Source organism: Emys orbicularis, chromosome 3, assembly GCF_028017835.1.
Source record: "Emys orbicularis isolate rEmyOrb1 chromosome 3, rEmyOrb1.hap1, whole genome shotgun sequence".
NCBI classification, from domain to species: Eukaryota; Metazoa; Chordata; order Testudines; family Emydidae; genus Emys; species Emys orbicularis.
In genome coordinates this window covers 86,802,739-86,819,304 of record NC_088685.1, presented here as the reverse complement: position 1 = coordinate 86,819,304, position 16,566 = coordinate 86,802,739, and the positions used below count along the sequence as shown (strand labels likewise).

Here is a 16,566-nt window from a genome sequence, read left to right as displayed (position 1 = left end):
GAGTAAAACCAAACACACCTCCCCTTTTTCAAGTAAAGGACTATGCTTACAATGATTGGATAATGAAAGATTTCTTAGTGAGCAACTGTAATCTTATAACAAATGTGATGGTGGGGATATGTCATTTTCATGTTTACCCTTGGCAATTTAGTTATTTGTTTAAAATTTAAGTATTTGGGGAAATTATTTCTGTGCAGATGTGGTAAACATTCAATTTTCAGAAAAATACATAGGGCCCATTTTGTTTGATGGAGTTAAGATTCTGAGGATATTACAGAGTAGTGAGATGGGTATTCATACTTTCTCACACAAATGACCTTTGACAAGTTCAGTTATAGGCTTACTTACATACTAGGCACTAATGGATGTTTACTGCCAGAGAATCAGGAGAGAGATTGTTAAAATAATATTTAGCCCCAAATGCACTACAAATGCTTTTGACAAGACTGCATATATTCTTGCATATGTTTACTAAACCACACTGATAAGGAAGTAGAAGAATGTTGCGGTTAAACAAAACAGGGGTAAGAGGGGGTGCCAGTCCACCAATTTCATGGTCATGCAGCATGACCCAAGTGGCAACTCAGTATTGGTTCCTCATTCTCTGGGCTAGCAGTGCCTGGCAGTACTTTACAGGAAAGGTTGGGGTACTTCCTGTCTTCCTAAGTAAGCCTGTCTTACTGATCCAGGATTGTCATTTAACAAGTTCCTTGAAGGAGCTATATCCAACACTCCTTGCTTAGAAGAACAGGCTTGCCCAATGTGAATCCTTTGACAGGGGAATGAAGTGAAGAAATGGGGGACCCTACAGTACATCTCTCCCCAAAATGAGAGATGGGGGAAACCATTCATTTTTACCAGGCTTCTCTGGCTTTGAATTTGAAGGCTTCACTTACAAACAGTTCTTGCTCTCATCTGGGCTAAAATAATATCGAGGTTTTTAATGGAGGAAAATGGCTTATGATTTAAGTAATAAAATCTAAAAAAGTTTGGCAAATTAGTTTGGTAAGTTACAGGAGTGTAAGGGTAGAGCCTCCTGCCTTAAACCCCCATGCGAGATTCAAGCAAATCTCAGTCCTTATGCTCAATTGATTGCAAAGAATGCATTTATTTAGAGGTGCTAGCCACTCCAAAACCATTAGGAAGGAAGCGTTACTGTGGTCCCACCCTCTGACCAGCTGTGTAGCATAGCACATGCTGCACCCTCTGAAAGTGCATTGTAGTGACAGCACTGCCCCTATGCACCATGGACCTAGGAGAGGCTTTATATCATTTTTTTTTCTTCCATTAGAAATTTTTACCATACAAAACTGAGTGATTTACAGAAGCTCTGTGAAAACTTCACTTCCCTTCTGTTAGCCTTAACTTGTATGGCAAGGGGGTCATCTATACCAGGATACACATCAGGTGATTCTCTTCTGATATGTCACTGGGGTATTCTCTTTCAGCAGACAATAGCAGAGAGATCTTTTAAAATGTACTCCTGTGTGTCCATACAGCAACAGAGAAAAGAAGAAAAAATTCACTTTTAGGGGTTCACAGCATAAATAAACAGCAAGAATGAAGTACATTTGGGCAAGATACAAATACTTGACATGAACATTGATTTAGGGTTGACAGAAAAAACTGAAGTTTTGAAAGGACTTTGAATTTCCCTCATAATTTTGTATGAATAAAATCTTCTAATGCAAAAGAAGAAAAATCAAATCAGGAGAGTGACTGGATTGTGTTTGCTACGCACTACCCTGAAGCATAGAAATATATAGTTCCACCAGGAGCTCCAGGAAGCATTTTACCTCAGGGGTGAAACAAGGAACAGAGAATTACTGACTTTCTACAAGAAAAAATTAGGAGAGGAAAGAACAAAAATTACATGGTGTTGTGACAGGCATTCATACATAGATTTCATAAAACGAATCAGAACATTGCATCAATTACTTTAAAAACTTGATTTTGTTTGAATCAAATTTGCTAAGTTTGTTAGAAGTTATTAGTTTCACAAAATCAGTGATCAGACATTGAAATCAAACTATCAGAAATGGGTTTTAATGTTATCAGAGCTATCATTTGAATTATTTCTGCCTTATGTATTTGATTAATATACTGTAAAAAGGAAATCAAAATGGTTTCCAACACTGAAATACTCTGTCTAAATGAATGAATCCATAACATCTGAACATCTGAAAAATTGTAGCTTAGAGAGGGAGTGTCTGTATGTTTTGAATATAAGGTATCTTCCCATCATTTTCTTCTCATCACAAAGACTTCTATATTACTTTGTTCTCCCCATACCAGTGATGCTATTTTTGTACATAGAGGAAAAATAATTGCTTGTTTTCAATTAAGTGGAATAAATATGTAGAATTAATATGTTTCTTTATACATGATAATAGGCATGTGTTAATAAAATTAATTCTTCAGTGAAAAATAATAGAAGCATTCAGCCTGTTTTGGCTGTGACTAGCATGGTATTACACGCCAGATATGAAATTATTTCATGAGAAATCAGTGCTGTAAGTATTATCATAAGTTAACTGAAGAAACACCTAATGAATTCTCTGAAATCTTTTCTTTTAATAATTTATTTTTAGAATATAAATGTAGCATGATAAGATTTTAAATTCTTTTTACTACAAGAAGGAATTTTATGCCATTACACTGGAGATGTGGTTTCTCTGCAGCCATGTTTTATTTAATTTCCTTATTTAACATACATTGATTTCTGAGGGGGTTGTGTGTTTCACGTACATCCTATAATAATTGAAATACTAGTGAGTTAGCTGTTAGTGGTTATTTGTGAAAGTAATTGTGTCCAAACTACAAAGTAAAGAATACGTGATCATTCATATTGTTGCTCTTGTAAAGAAAACTTGTCAGTTTTACCCGCAGTTCAATAAATTTCTTAGTGCCATTAATCTTGAAGTGCTAGTACAGATAAATAATTTAAAATCTGTGTAGGTGGAAATTTTACAGTGCTTTTGTTAAGAATAATCATCCTAGCTTTCATGCCTCTCTCTTGAGATACTGATATACAGTGCAGTACTGATACCAAGTGTAACAAGTCATTAACAAATAACAGTTGTGTATCGCTCCCTACAAAAAAAAAGAAAATGTGGTGTCCTGGAAGAAGGAAAATGTATAAGCTAAGAGCTGATCTGTCTATTTTGCTATTTTAATAGAAAAGAATGCCTTTTAATGGTGTTTTTAATTTTAACAAATTGGAAGCCAAACATAGTACATAAGGTTTTTGACTTTTGCAGCACACCTGTGCTAAATGCTGTGGTAAATGGAAAATTCCATGGCAGCAGAGAAATAAGTGGAAAAATTCAAAAACTAATGTTATTGAATTAAAATGAATAAAAGTCATTAGTTTAATTTTTAATTCAATACAAACGTCTCTTTTTAATGTTTAAGTGTACCTGTAGGTTTTTAGTGTTCTAGAAACGTCACTTTGCCACATAATTTAGTTACGACCTGGGAAAGATTAATAGCTGAGAAATGTTATCTGCAGTGGTGAGCAACCTGCGGCCCGCGGTCCGCATGCAGCCAGTCAGGGTAATCCGCGGGCAGGCCGCAAGACAGTTTGTTTACATTGACCGTTCGCAGGCACGGCTGCCCACAGCTCCCAGTGGCCACGGTTTGCCATTCCCGGCCAATGGGAGCTGCGGGAAGCAGCACGGGCCGCAGGGACGTGGTGGCCGCTGCTTCCCGCAGGTCTCATTGGCCGGGAACGGTGAGCCACTGGGAGCTGTGGGTGGCCGTGCCTGCGAACGGTCAATGTAAACAAACTGTCTTGCGGCCTGCCCGCGGATTACCCAGACGGGCCACGTGCGGCAGGTCGCCCACCACTGTTATATAGCCTTAATACCACAAGAGGTGGGGATAGAAGCTTTTGCTGTAGGTGACAACGGTGGCATTGGCAGGGGAAACCTAGAATGGTTGGCAGCTATGAGGCGAGGCAATTGTGGTGATAACTTGAGGGAGCAGCAGCTGGGATGAAAAACTGGTCTTGGGAAAGTAAACAGAAACTGGAAGCTAGAGTTTTGTTTATTGTAAGACAAGGTGTGGCACCTGGAAAAGGGGTTGGGACATTAGAAAGAACAGGTTCTTTGAGAGAGATGTTCTTGTGAGTACTCCACTCCAGGTGAAGGTGCGTCCCTGCGCCTTTGCTCGGAGAGTTTTACAGCAGTGCCTGTATAGGTCGCGCATGCACGGTGCCTGCCTCGCACACCGTTGGCACTTCAACTAGCATGCACGTGACCCGGACTCCTCAGTTCCTTCTCAACCGTTGCTCCCATTGATGCCGGTCTCACCGTGGCTCAGCACCTACGACACTCCAGGCACCTCCGTCACTGTCCATGTGGCGGCGGCCACTGGCACCCACCACTCTGGTGCTGAGGCTAATGGCTTTAAACTGTCTGTCTCCACCACGGCACCGTTGGTACCTCCAAAGGAGATGGCACCAGCAACCATTCCTATTTCCACGCCACAGACTAATGCTATAGCGCCGACACAAGCGACATCAGCACCGACTCAGCACACCACACCACCGGTGCAATTGGCACCTGGCCCTGCGGCACCGGTGCTTTTGGCACCATGCCATTTTCCACACCATAAGGATTTGTTGGTCTCTCCAACCCCAGAGTCTCCTCTCTTAGGCACCGATGTCTCACCGGGGCCAGCAGTACCACACCAACAACTATCTCCCATGCCATCATAGTTTTCGAGTGATGAAGATGAGGAGGTTGAAGGGATAGTCTCCCCTCACCATTCTTCCCCAATCAGGACACCTATTGCTGCCAGACCACTACGATCATGGTCCATATACGCTCACGACATGCCACCTTGGTATGACCACCCATGGATGGAACCACCCATGCCCTTCCCTGGTCACTGGCCATATTGGAGTCCCTGGCGGTCTTACAGAAGACACCATAACAGGTGCCCTAGTGCACATAGGGAAGACACCAGATTCCCGCCTCCACCTTTGGAGACTGTAGCAGTGGACACACAGGAGGAACCCATGGCAAATCAGGAAGAGGACACTGCTCCCGACACCTCGCCAACCAACAATAATTCTTCCTCCTCACCGGACAAGGCTATTATGCCTCCACCACCAACCATGGCAGATGACTTTACTCACTTCCAAGACTTGTTCAAAAGAGTGGCTAATGAGGTTAAGATTGCTCTGGAGGAAGTGCCGGAAACTCAACATGAGTTAACCGATATCCTACAGACATCTTCCTCCTCCAAGATAGCATTGCCAATCAATGGGGCTATCATGGAACCCGCCAAGATAGTGTGGCAAACTCCAGCCACAATACCCACAAAATGCAAAAGGGCGGACCAAAAATATTAAGTTTCCTGCAAGGGATCCACTACCAGCACCCAACTTGCTGGTAGTGGAAGCAGCCAACCAAAGGGACAAACAACATCAATTTCGATCCACCCTTTTCAATAAGGAGAGTAAGAGTTGGACCTATTCAGCCGCAAAGTATACTCATCATCCACACTTCAAGTTAGAGTGGCGAATTATGCAGCATTACTTGCCAAATAGGACCACAGGAACTATGGCAAATGTTTGGACTTTATTAACGACATTCCTGAGGAAAAGAGGCAACAATTCAAATCTCTGGTCTCTGAAGGACAGATGATTTCACTCATGGCTCTGCCTCACTGAATACGGCTGACACGGCCATTGTTATGCAACAAGCCCCATGGTTTAATTCTTTGGCATTCCCACGGGAGATACAAAATACGGTCAAAGATCTCCCTTTCGACAGACAAAAATTGTTCACAGCCAAAATCAATGAAGTGCTGCACACCATGAAGGATTCGCGGGCTAGCCTCCGGTCCCTCGGCATTCATACATCTGCCACAAGAAGGAGACAATCCAGGTGTCAACTATATCAGTGGCCTAGATACCCGACATACATACAGCAACACCAGAGGCCTTACGATCAACACCTACAACGACAGAGACAGAGACCGCAATGATGACGCCCTCCACCACCAGCAGCGTCTCAACCTACTTCCTCTAATAAACAAATTTGAAGGCTTGGTCGAGGGTCTGGAAGACCTCTCCCACATTCCAGCACATATACCATCCACCCAACTATTTGGAGACCGTTTGCTCCCATTCTACCTCAAGTGGGCAGCTATCACCATGGACAAATGGGCCCTACAAGTCATCCAAATGGGCTATACCATTCCTTTCCTGTCTATACCACCCACCCTCCCCATCTCTCTTCCCGGACCCCTCTCACCAATATTTACTGCGCTAAGAGGTAGATCATCTCCTCCAGTTAGGAGCAATAGAGACTGTTCCTGCTCAACACAGGGGGAAGGGATTTTACTCCCACTATTTACTCCCACTAGACTGAAGCTAATACTAATGGAGCATGCCCTAGCTCCTGAGGGGTCCCCCTCACACACCAGTATATTGGCATCTATTTTGCAGACAGCCTTGGTCACTGTTGCTGCTTCTTCTGCAGCCCTGGACAATAAGACCTCAAAAAAGAGGAAGCATTCTTCTCCCAGCAGGGAAATGAAGAGGAGGGGAAGATCACCGCATATGACCCATTCCTGGAAGACCTCTCATCTTTCTAAGGGTACGGCAGAGTCTCGGATTGGGTCTGGTATTGAGGTATCAGTTCTGAGGAAGAAGACCCACTCAGGTGTGCCTACCTCAAGAGCAAATACCACAGCACCACCATCTACTCCCTTTAGACATAGTGAGACCCACAGGGCTATCATTCACACCCTGGTACCAGTATCTCGCAATATCTCTGAAAGAGGGCAGGACACTACAACCATCTTGGTACTGCAACAACCTCCATCTCACCACCCAGTACTGACTTGAGCTTCAGGTGAGGGTTATCCAAGCCCTCCACCTCCTTCCAGGTACCTTTCTTCAGAGGATCTTCTCATCTCTGAACCCGAATCGCAAATTATAGGAAGACACCTCCGACTCAGAGATCTAAGTACATGGATCCATCCCAGTACTGTACTATCCTACCCCACCCATATGAGCCCTTTGCATGAACACAAGCCTGGGGAACCAACCAGATATAGGCTCAAATTATCATTGGGTCCCTCCCCAGTGGGGTCCCTGAGACCACTGGGCCACTACAGTGACCAACTTCATTGGATGCCTAGGACAAAGCACCAGTACCATACCAACCACGAGCTTCTACAGAATGTCCTCACACCTCTGGACTTCTCCAGGACTGGAAGATGTACAAAAGGAAGAGGAGACTCAGGTAGAGAAGATCTCGCGTCCATCTGGAAAGTCTTCATCTCTAGATGAGGTGGTAATGCCACCATCAGCCTCTTACAAAGATGATTTCAAAACATTCCAGGAACTCCTGAGAAGGCTAGTGGACTCCCTTCAAATCCCACTAGAGGAGGTGCAAGAGCCCAAACATTCCCTGGTGGACATCCTGACATCACTAGGTAAACATTGTCCTACCTATATCTCCCGCATATGCCCTGTGGCAAACACATGCCACAATTCCACTGATCTGTAAGTGGGCAGATAAAAAAAATACTGCATCCCACACAAAGGAATGGAGTACATCTTCTCCCACCTTAACCCCAATTCCTTTATGGTGGAGGCTACCAATGAGAAACAGTCAAACATGATCTAGGGCCTCTCCATCGGATAAGGAATCTAAACGGCTGGACTTGATAGGAAGGAAGAACTTTTCATCAGCCACTCTCCAATTTCACATTGCCAAATGCTAGGCCTTGATGGCAAAATATGATTTCAGTACATACTTCAAGTTTACACATTTTATTGAGCATTTGCCACAAGACCAGAAAAATCAATTCCAATCTATCATCACTGAAGGACTGTTGATAGCGAAAACCTCTCTGCAAGCTGCCTTAGATGCCACTCATACATCTTCCAGGTCTATGGCCATGATGATGGTCATGCGAAGAGCATCCTGGATCCAATCCTTAGGACTTCCAAGAGAAGTTCAAAACATGACGGTAGACCTTCTGTTTGAAGGACCTAAGTTCTTTCCCAAGCATACAGACTCCTTTCTCCACATACTCAAGGACTCCAGGACAGCGTTGCGATCACTGGGGATTTATGTGCCTGTAATGAGAAGCCAGTTTAGTTAATCTCAAACTGCTCAGAAATTGAGACCTTTCCACTACCATCAGCACACTTTCCCTAAGCCCCAGGATCCTTCAGGAGAAAGGCTAGACCTCAGAAACGAGGGACTCCCACCCCTACTTCTACCCAATCAACCCTTCTCTCTTAAGAGACACTTCTGATGCCTTCATTGGCAGCATCAAGTATTCCACTCCACTGGATTGCCAGTTGTGTGACTACCCCTCCTTTGGAGACCTACTCTCTTACTACCTACCTGCCTGGGAGTACCTTACTTCAGACAAGTGGATACTGGAAATCATAGAAGAGGGCCATTCTATCCACTTCCATTCTATTCCTCCATCTGACCCCTGCTCTTTGTCCCTCTTCTGGGATCCATCTCATGAGAAACACTTAAAACAAGAGGTCCACTGTCTCTTTCTGGGAGCTATAGAACCGGTCCCATTTATTGTCTTTGGGGTCACAAAATGGGAGTAGGTGAATTGTGAATGATGATTTAGTGAGTTTCAAAACAAAGAATACAAGGTAGTTGGGGCCTGACCTCCACATACAGTATGCTAAAATGCATAATTACAATCAGTGCTTAATTTGTAATGAAAGAGGTGCCAGGGTGAAGCAGTTAGGCGCTAGAGCTCAAGCAATTTTTTTACTTTCATAATTGACACAGCAAGCCCAGAGGTGCCAGGGCCATGAACTGCCAAGCCTAGAGGTGCCTGGGCTCAGCCCTGACAAGTCCTGGCACAAATTAAGCACTGATTACAATATGATCAGAGCATAATTAATGCAGACAGAATTTTGGGACCAAACCTAAGTAAAGAACAATACATTAGAGCTAGAATTGCAGAATGCAATCATTTCTCCATCAAAGATTGCATCTGTGGATCCCCATTTATTTTGAGCACACATTCCTATGTGCTGCAAATCCTAAAACTACTTAATAATAATAATTAATGGAGATATCCTATCTCCTAGAACTGGAAGGGACCTTGAAAGGTCATTGAGTCCAGCCCCCTGCCTTCACTAGCAGGACCAAGTACTGATTGTGCCCCAGATCCCTAAGTGGCCCCCTCAAGGATTGAACTCACAACCCTGGGTTTAGCAGGCCAATGCTCAAACCACTGAGCTATCCCTCCCGGTAAAACATGTCTCTCACACAGAGCCAGACACTGGGGGTGAGGGTCATGTCCCCAACCATCCTTCGTGCATTTCATCCAGTCGCCCTGCTCTTTGATGCAATTTATTAATGGTTTAGTAGCTAATCAGTTTTAAATTAGGAAAACCCACCCACCATTTGATAAAGATAGTTAATTTAGTGAGAGATCTGCGCTTCTTTACAGTTGGTTTTCTATCTATAAAAAGGGGGATCTGGACAAAATGTCAGGTTTTGAGTGGTGCATTTTCTTGTCAAAATATTTGTGATGATCCAACCAACACATTTGCTGCCTGAAATGCCTGGGTGAGAAGGCCATTCCCTAAAGTGCTATTCAGTGTTTCACAGGACATAGTTCTACACCTACATCCTGAATTTAAGGTGGTTTCTTAACTCTGTCTCAATCAGTACATTAACCTCCCAGGTCTTCTCAAAGCCTCTTCAATTGATGTAGCTTAATTTCCACATGTAAGTTAATGTCCAAAGAGCATATGAGCTATTATTTTCATTAAAACAAAGCCTGTTAGAAAATTTGAGGTTGCTCATTGTCCTCGGGGACAAGTCTAGGGGAAAGTAATTTCTGGTCCCAGGGAAAAGTAATCTCTGTTTAGCAACTATCAGGACTACTATGATCAGACAGGAAATCTGGTGACAGAGGGGTCACTCTACTAAATGTAAGGTGGCTTCTAAGGATGCTTAAAGAATATCACCTTTTCTGAAATCTGTAAAACTCCTACATGGAGCTCAGATCGCAACGATTACTCTCTCATGGGAGTTGAGGCAGATGCTCGTTTCTGGAGAGAAAATTTTTAATAAAGAAAAGGTGGTTACTTACTGGTAATTAGAGTTTTCTAAATATCCACCTTCATTCCCTGCTTCTCCCAAGTCTTTGGACAGGATTTTAAATAGAGGAAGGGAACTGAGGGCATTTGGGTCCATGGACTGTTTATATAAAATTCTCACAAAACATTCAGATCCACAAGGGATCATGTTTGTGACGCTCAAGAACTCATGGTTTTAAATGGTGCTGAGAGTGCAATACTGAGGTAAGAGTTCACAGAACTGTAGATCTGCACAGACATATTTGCCAGTTCCAAGTGAATAGCCTCTTTTCTGGAATGTTTTTGGTGTAGAATCTTTTCATTAGCTGTACATTGGAAAGACTGTAAAAACTCTAGTGCCTAACAGATTTCTTTTAAAGTGAGCTATAAAATACAAGATTTAATATTTCTTTGAAATGTAAATTATTTCTATCAGAATAGCTAGTTTCTGTCAGCACGCTGATAAGCTACATAGCTCATTCGTTGCTCTAAATTGCAGGTCATACTTTAATGATACTAAGGGGAGTGAAATCTAAGAAGCAGCTTACCAGGTGGTAAAATATTATTACCAATTTATAGTACTGATGGGTTTTTATTTAATTCATAAGGCAGCTTCAAACAAAACCCAATTACCATATGGTGCAGTACCACTATTTAAATACTTGCTTTTTCTATTTTTTTCCTTGAGTTGAAAAGATAAATGGACAAGGATCTCTCTTTCAGAACCTCGCATACAATATGTTGGTAATGCCTGTCAAAAAGATGAGCTATTTTAAATTACTTGGAAATTCTGTATTGGCAGGGAGCAAGATTAGCTGATGTAGTGGGTCTTTTCACAGAATCCTAGGAATAGAGTTGGAAAGGACAAGCTTGCACTTATTGTGTTAATACAGATCCTCAAATGAGCAAGTACATTTAATGTAAAATGAGAGACATTTAAATGTTGAATAAACAGCATATATAGGGTCTCATTGTTTGTATACTACAAGTGGGATTTCCACATATACAGTGAGTTTGTGCTTCATGAGAAATGTATCCACGAAACATTTTGGATATTGGATTATTTGTACTTGCAGTGTAGCAAGGCTTGTTATGACTTTCAAAGGCTAATTATTTCACAGTATTCTATTTCTACATATTCTTTGCTTTGTGACCTTCCATTTCCTTTAATGATGTCATCATAATGTGGTCAAATGTTTTGAACCAAAAGGCTGCTTTTTCATGACAGGATCAAAGAATGTTAAAGAAGGAAATGCTAGTAGCAGTTTTGAATTCCACAATATATAAATAGCCCTCAGATCAGATAACTTCTTAAGTTTAGAGGAAAGATAATCTGTTGAGCTTTGTGAACTAATTGCCCTGGGGAGTGATCTTCCCCTTTTGTGAGGCTTGTGTAGTTGCTGTACTAAGTGGGGAGGGGAGGTCTATATCTAGAAGAGGGAGACTGATGATTTGGACATTTTAGGCCTGGAAAGGTGGAAGACAAGGTCATTCATTCTAAAGACTTAACAAGACAATTGATAGAAAAGAAAGGATATAGAACAGTGCATGTCTCAATTTGGCAATGTTTTAGGAGATGTGCTACATATTTTTTATGAAGGTCAGCTATCAAAAGCAAAGAAACATTTTGTATGCGTTTTATTTGACCCAAAATGTTCCAAATTAACCCCTTCACTACTGTCTGAGGGTACGTGTTTAAACAGATTTTTACTAATTTTTTTATTAGAATGTGTTTCAAACTAAACTCCTGCATGGCATTTAAGACTTTAAGGGAGTGCTGTGCAGCACTGAACACGGACAGTTGTACATATCTTCAACAGAACTTTGAAAGCAGAACAGTTAATGTTATGAAATAATTCAAGGCCTGATTTTAGATCAAGTTAGCCCCAGCCTCTGTTTAAGTGCAGTTTTTAGCAAGCAAATTACTTGCAATTCATGGCAGGTAAAATATAGATAGATGCGCACATGGTTGAATGCAAAATTGTGTCTGCAAAAATGGGAATCCTCTCTAAAACTCAAGTCTCCATTGTTCATGGAATTCAAGATTACTGTTGATGCCATTGTCAATTGCTTTACTTCCATCTAGCTGGGATTTTCTGTTAGTAATTGTATTATTCATGAAGTCTTGAAAAGGCTTCTGAGCACCTAACTAGACAAAAGCAACAGAGGGTCCTGTGGCACCTTTAAGACTAACAGAAGTATTGGGAGCATAAGCTTTCGTGGGTAAGAACCTCACTTCTTCAGATGCAAGGCTTGCATCTGAAGAAGTGAGGTTCTTACCCACGAAAGCTTATGCTCCCAATACTTCTGTTAGTCTTAAAGGTGCCACAGGACCCTCTGTTGCTTTTTACAGATTCAGACTAACACGGCTACCCCTCTGATACCTAACTAGACAAGGTTTTCACAGGGATAAAATATCCCATAACTAAATAGATCCTAAGACAGGAGTGGGGGTGGAAGGGAGAAGCCCCCGCAAAACACCATAAATAAAACCTCAAAAGACAAAGTGAACAAAAACCATCTTTAGCCTCGCAAAGAATGTTATTGATTTGGTAAGCGAGGAGAGCATTCCAAAGTTGCAGGCCCTTTGTGGAGAAAGTCCTGCCTTCTGCCCTCTTGTGATTATACAGTGGAACTACCAGCTGTTCCAGTAATACTGTTTTCAGTTGCTGCGATGGGAAGGAAGTAAGGCAGCAGACAGTGCCTCAAGTAGATTGGCTTTTATACGCTAATACTAGGGCTGTTGATTAATAGCCATTAACTCAAGCCATTAATTCAAAAAAATTAATCGCGATCAATCACCGTTTTAATTGCACTGTTAAACAATAGAATACCAGTTGAAATATATTAAATATTTTGGATGTTTTTCTACATTTTCATAAATATTGTATTCTGTGTTGTAATTGAAATTAAAGTGTATATTATTTTTGCTTACAAATACTTGCACTGTAGAAATGATAAACAAAAGAAATAATATTTTTCAGTTCACCTCATACAAATACTGTTGTGCAATCTCTTTGTCATGAAAGTGCAGCTTACAAATGTAGATCTTTCTGTTAAATGACTGCACTCAAAAACAAAACAGTGTAAAACTTCAGTGCCTACAAGTCCACTCAGTCCTACTTCTTGTTCAGCCAATCGCTAAGACAAACAAGTTTGTTTACATTTAAGGGAGATAATGCTGCCCGCTTCTTATTTACACTGTCACCTGAAAGTGAGAACAGGCATTTGCATGGCACTTTCATAGCCAGCATTGCAAGGTATTTACATGCCAGATATGCTAAACATTCATATACCTCTTCATGCTTCAGCCACCATTCCAGAGGACATGCTTCCGTGCTGATGATGCTCGTTAAAAAAAATAAGCGTTAATTAAATTTCTGACTGAACTCCTTGGGGCAGAATTGTATGTCCCCTGCTTTGTTTCACCCACATTCTGCTATATATTTCATGTTATAGCAGTCTCGGATGATGACCCAGCACATCTTGTTCATTTTAAGAACACTTTCACTGCAAATTTGACAAAACACAAAGAAGGTACCAATGTGAGATTTCTAAAGATAGCTACAGCACTCGACCTGAAGTGCCTTCCAAAAGCTGAGAGGGACGAGGTGTGGAGCTTGCTTTCAGAAGTCTTAAAAGAGCGACACTCCAATGCGGAAACTACAGAACCCGAACCACCAAAAAAAAAAAAAAAAGTCAACTTTCTGCTGTTGGCATCTGATTCAGATACTGAAAATGAACATGTGTCGGTCCACACTGCTTTGGATTGTTATTGAGCAGAACCTGTCATCAGCATGGACGCATGTCTTCTGGAATGGTGGTTGAAGCATGAAGGGACATATGAATCTTTAGCAGATCTGGCACATAAACATCTTGCGACGCCGGCTACAACAGTGCCACGAGAATGCCTGTTCTCACTTTCAGGTGACATTGTAAACAAGAAGTGGGCAGCATTATCTTCTGCAAATGTAAACAAACTTGTTTGTCTGAGTGATTGGCTGAACAAGTAGGACTGTGTGGACTTGCAGGGTCTAAAATTTTACATTGTTTTATTTTTGAATGCAGGTTTTTTGTAGGTAATTCTACATTTGTAGGTTCAACTTTCATAATAAAGAGGTTGCATTACAGTACTTGTATTAGGTGAATTGAAAAATACTATTTCTATTTTTTTTTTTACAGTGCAAATACTTGTAATCAAAAATAAATATAAAGTGAGCACTCTACACTTTGTATTCTGTGTTGTAATCGAAATAAATATATTTGAAAATGTAGAAAACATACAAAAATATTTAAAGAAATGGTATTCTATTATTAACAGTGCGATTAATTGCGCAATTAATCGCGATTAATTTTTAATCTCTTGCCAGCCCTAGCTAATACGCTACAAAAATCAGACTGAAGAAAACCCTTAAAATTTAATCATATGCACTCTTTTAAATCATTATTTTAAAAGACTGGAGTGACATTTCTGAATGTGTGAGCAGGGATACTGGAACAATTTTTATAGTAGGGGTGCTGAGAGTCATTGAACCACACTGTTCCATCACCTGTCCGCGTGAGTCTGCGGACCTCCAGAAAAAAAACACCAAATTTCTAGTGGGGATGAGGGGAGAAACACAAATCTGTTTCTTTAAATATTGACAGAATGGAAAGTTCTGTTCAAAATCAACTTTTTATTACTTAGATTAAATTTGTCTTATTGCAGTATAGAATTATTTTGAAGAGAAAAAAACACCACAGCTTGCTGGTATAGGTTGTACTCCTTTTATTTGTCAAATCTGAAAAAGTGACGTTAGTTAGGAGGGGGGAAAAGGCCAAGTAGACAACTGGACGCCGTGGAAGGAGTGTTTGGAAATAAGGGAAGGAGAAAGATGTGATGTTGAACTATTCCATGAATCTGCAGTGCAAATGTCATCTGTGGCCATCATTTTTTTCAATTAACCTTCTGAGGCTCCTAATAAGAATTCTTGTAGCACAGGCTGCTTGATGTTCTTTAAACCATAAAGGTTGTATAATAATATAAAATGTCACATTGACCTTAATTTTGATTATTGGCTAAGGATTTATTAAACATATATGCTAGTTATGAATCCGTGTTTAAGCTTATCACTGTTACACGGGGCTCTTGCCCATTCTCTTTATTTGAATCTTGCTTACTAATCATTATAGGATTTTTAAAAGTATGTTGGTAGTTACAAGCAATTAAGTTAAATTGAAAAGTCACATCCTGATTCAGAAATCTGTTTAGACATTTTACTGGTTTCATGGAATGGAATGGAAGAGAGCAAACTATTTACAAGTAAGTCCCATTGACTTCAATGGAACATGCTTAAGTGCTTTGCTAAATTGTGTCTTCAGTGGGACTTCAGCGGCAGTGCTGCATATGCTAGGAGTGCAAATTTGTCCCTATTCCTGTAAAGGAGAGCTAAAGGCAAGAGCCCCCACGTCAAGATGAGCCAGCTTTTTGTACCGTAGGATCATGAAATGGAGTGGGTTAACTTTAGCAGGTACCTCTGAAATCTAGAACCACGTTTTTGTGGCTGTGGTGGTCCAGCAGGGAAAAAGTCAACTTGTCTGGGAAAACAGAATTCTGTTACCAACCTGAGTCCAAGTGAGCAAAAGTTTCCTTTGATAAGTCACTGATAATACAACAGAACATACAATACATGTGTCATGGTGTCTGACTATATCACTAAAAGCTATATGACATTATATTCCACTGTAAAACCGGGGTGCTAATATGACAAATAAATCATTATTAATAGTAATGCTTACCACTTATAAAATGCTTTACATGTTTACAGTGATTTTCCAGCATTAATATAATGAATCAGATAGATGCAACCAAATCAAGTGTTGTTGGCCACTCTTTTTTTATTTTGATGTCCCCTTTCAGTGTCATTGCAGGATATTACAATGAGAAAAGCTTTCCGGAGTTCCACAATTCAAGATCAGCAGCTGTTTGACCGCAAGACTCTGCCTATTCCTTTGCAGGAGACTTATGACACTTGTGAACAACCTCCCCCACTCAACATACTCACCCCTTACAGGTAAGTGTGAAAAAATCAGAAAAAAAAAATTCCCCCCAGTAACTTATAGCAGTATTCTGACACCCTTACTCATGTTGAGTAGTACCATAATCTTGGAGTAGTCCCATCCACAACAATGAAACTACTTGTGGAGTAAGGATGGCAAAATCTGGCCATCAATGTTAATACTACTGTGAATGTTATGCCCAGCTAACATTGGTAAGAAAAGCCATTCTAAAGCTCCATATTTGTTAAACACTGTTTCTACTGAAAAAGAGAAGGAAAGCTAAATTCCTTTTAAGATGCATTCTGTTTCTGCCAAGAAGTACTGTATAGTGTATACAATCCTGTGACTTGAATCTTATATGGTGTGACCAATTTCACAATAGCATCTATGAGAAAAGGGAAAAAATCATTCCAAAAGGATTGCGCATTGTTGCC

The 16,566-nt window shown here is 40.9% G+C and overlaps 1 protein-coding gene across 1 annotated transcript in view; it reads left to right on the top strand.

Annotated features, from left to right (window-relative positions):
* WASF1 (WASP family member 1) overlaps positions 1 to 16,566 on the top strand; it is a 169,463-nt gene that overhangs the window by 141,889 nt on the left and 11,008 nt on the right. The window contains exon 4 of the mRNA XM_065401649.1: positions 15,993 to 16,146. Within this exon, the coding sequence (XP_065257721.1) occupies positions 15,993 to 16,146 (154 nt within the window). The remainder of the gene's footprint in view (positions 1 to 15,992; positions 16,147 to 16,566) is intronic.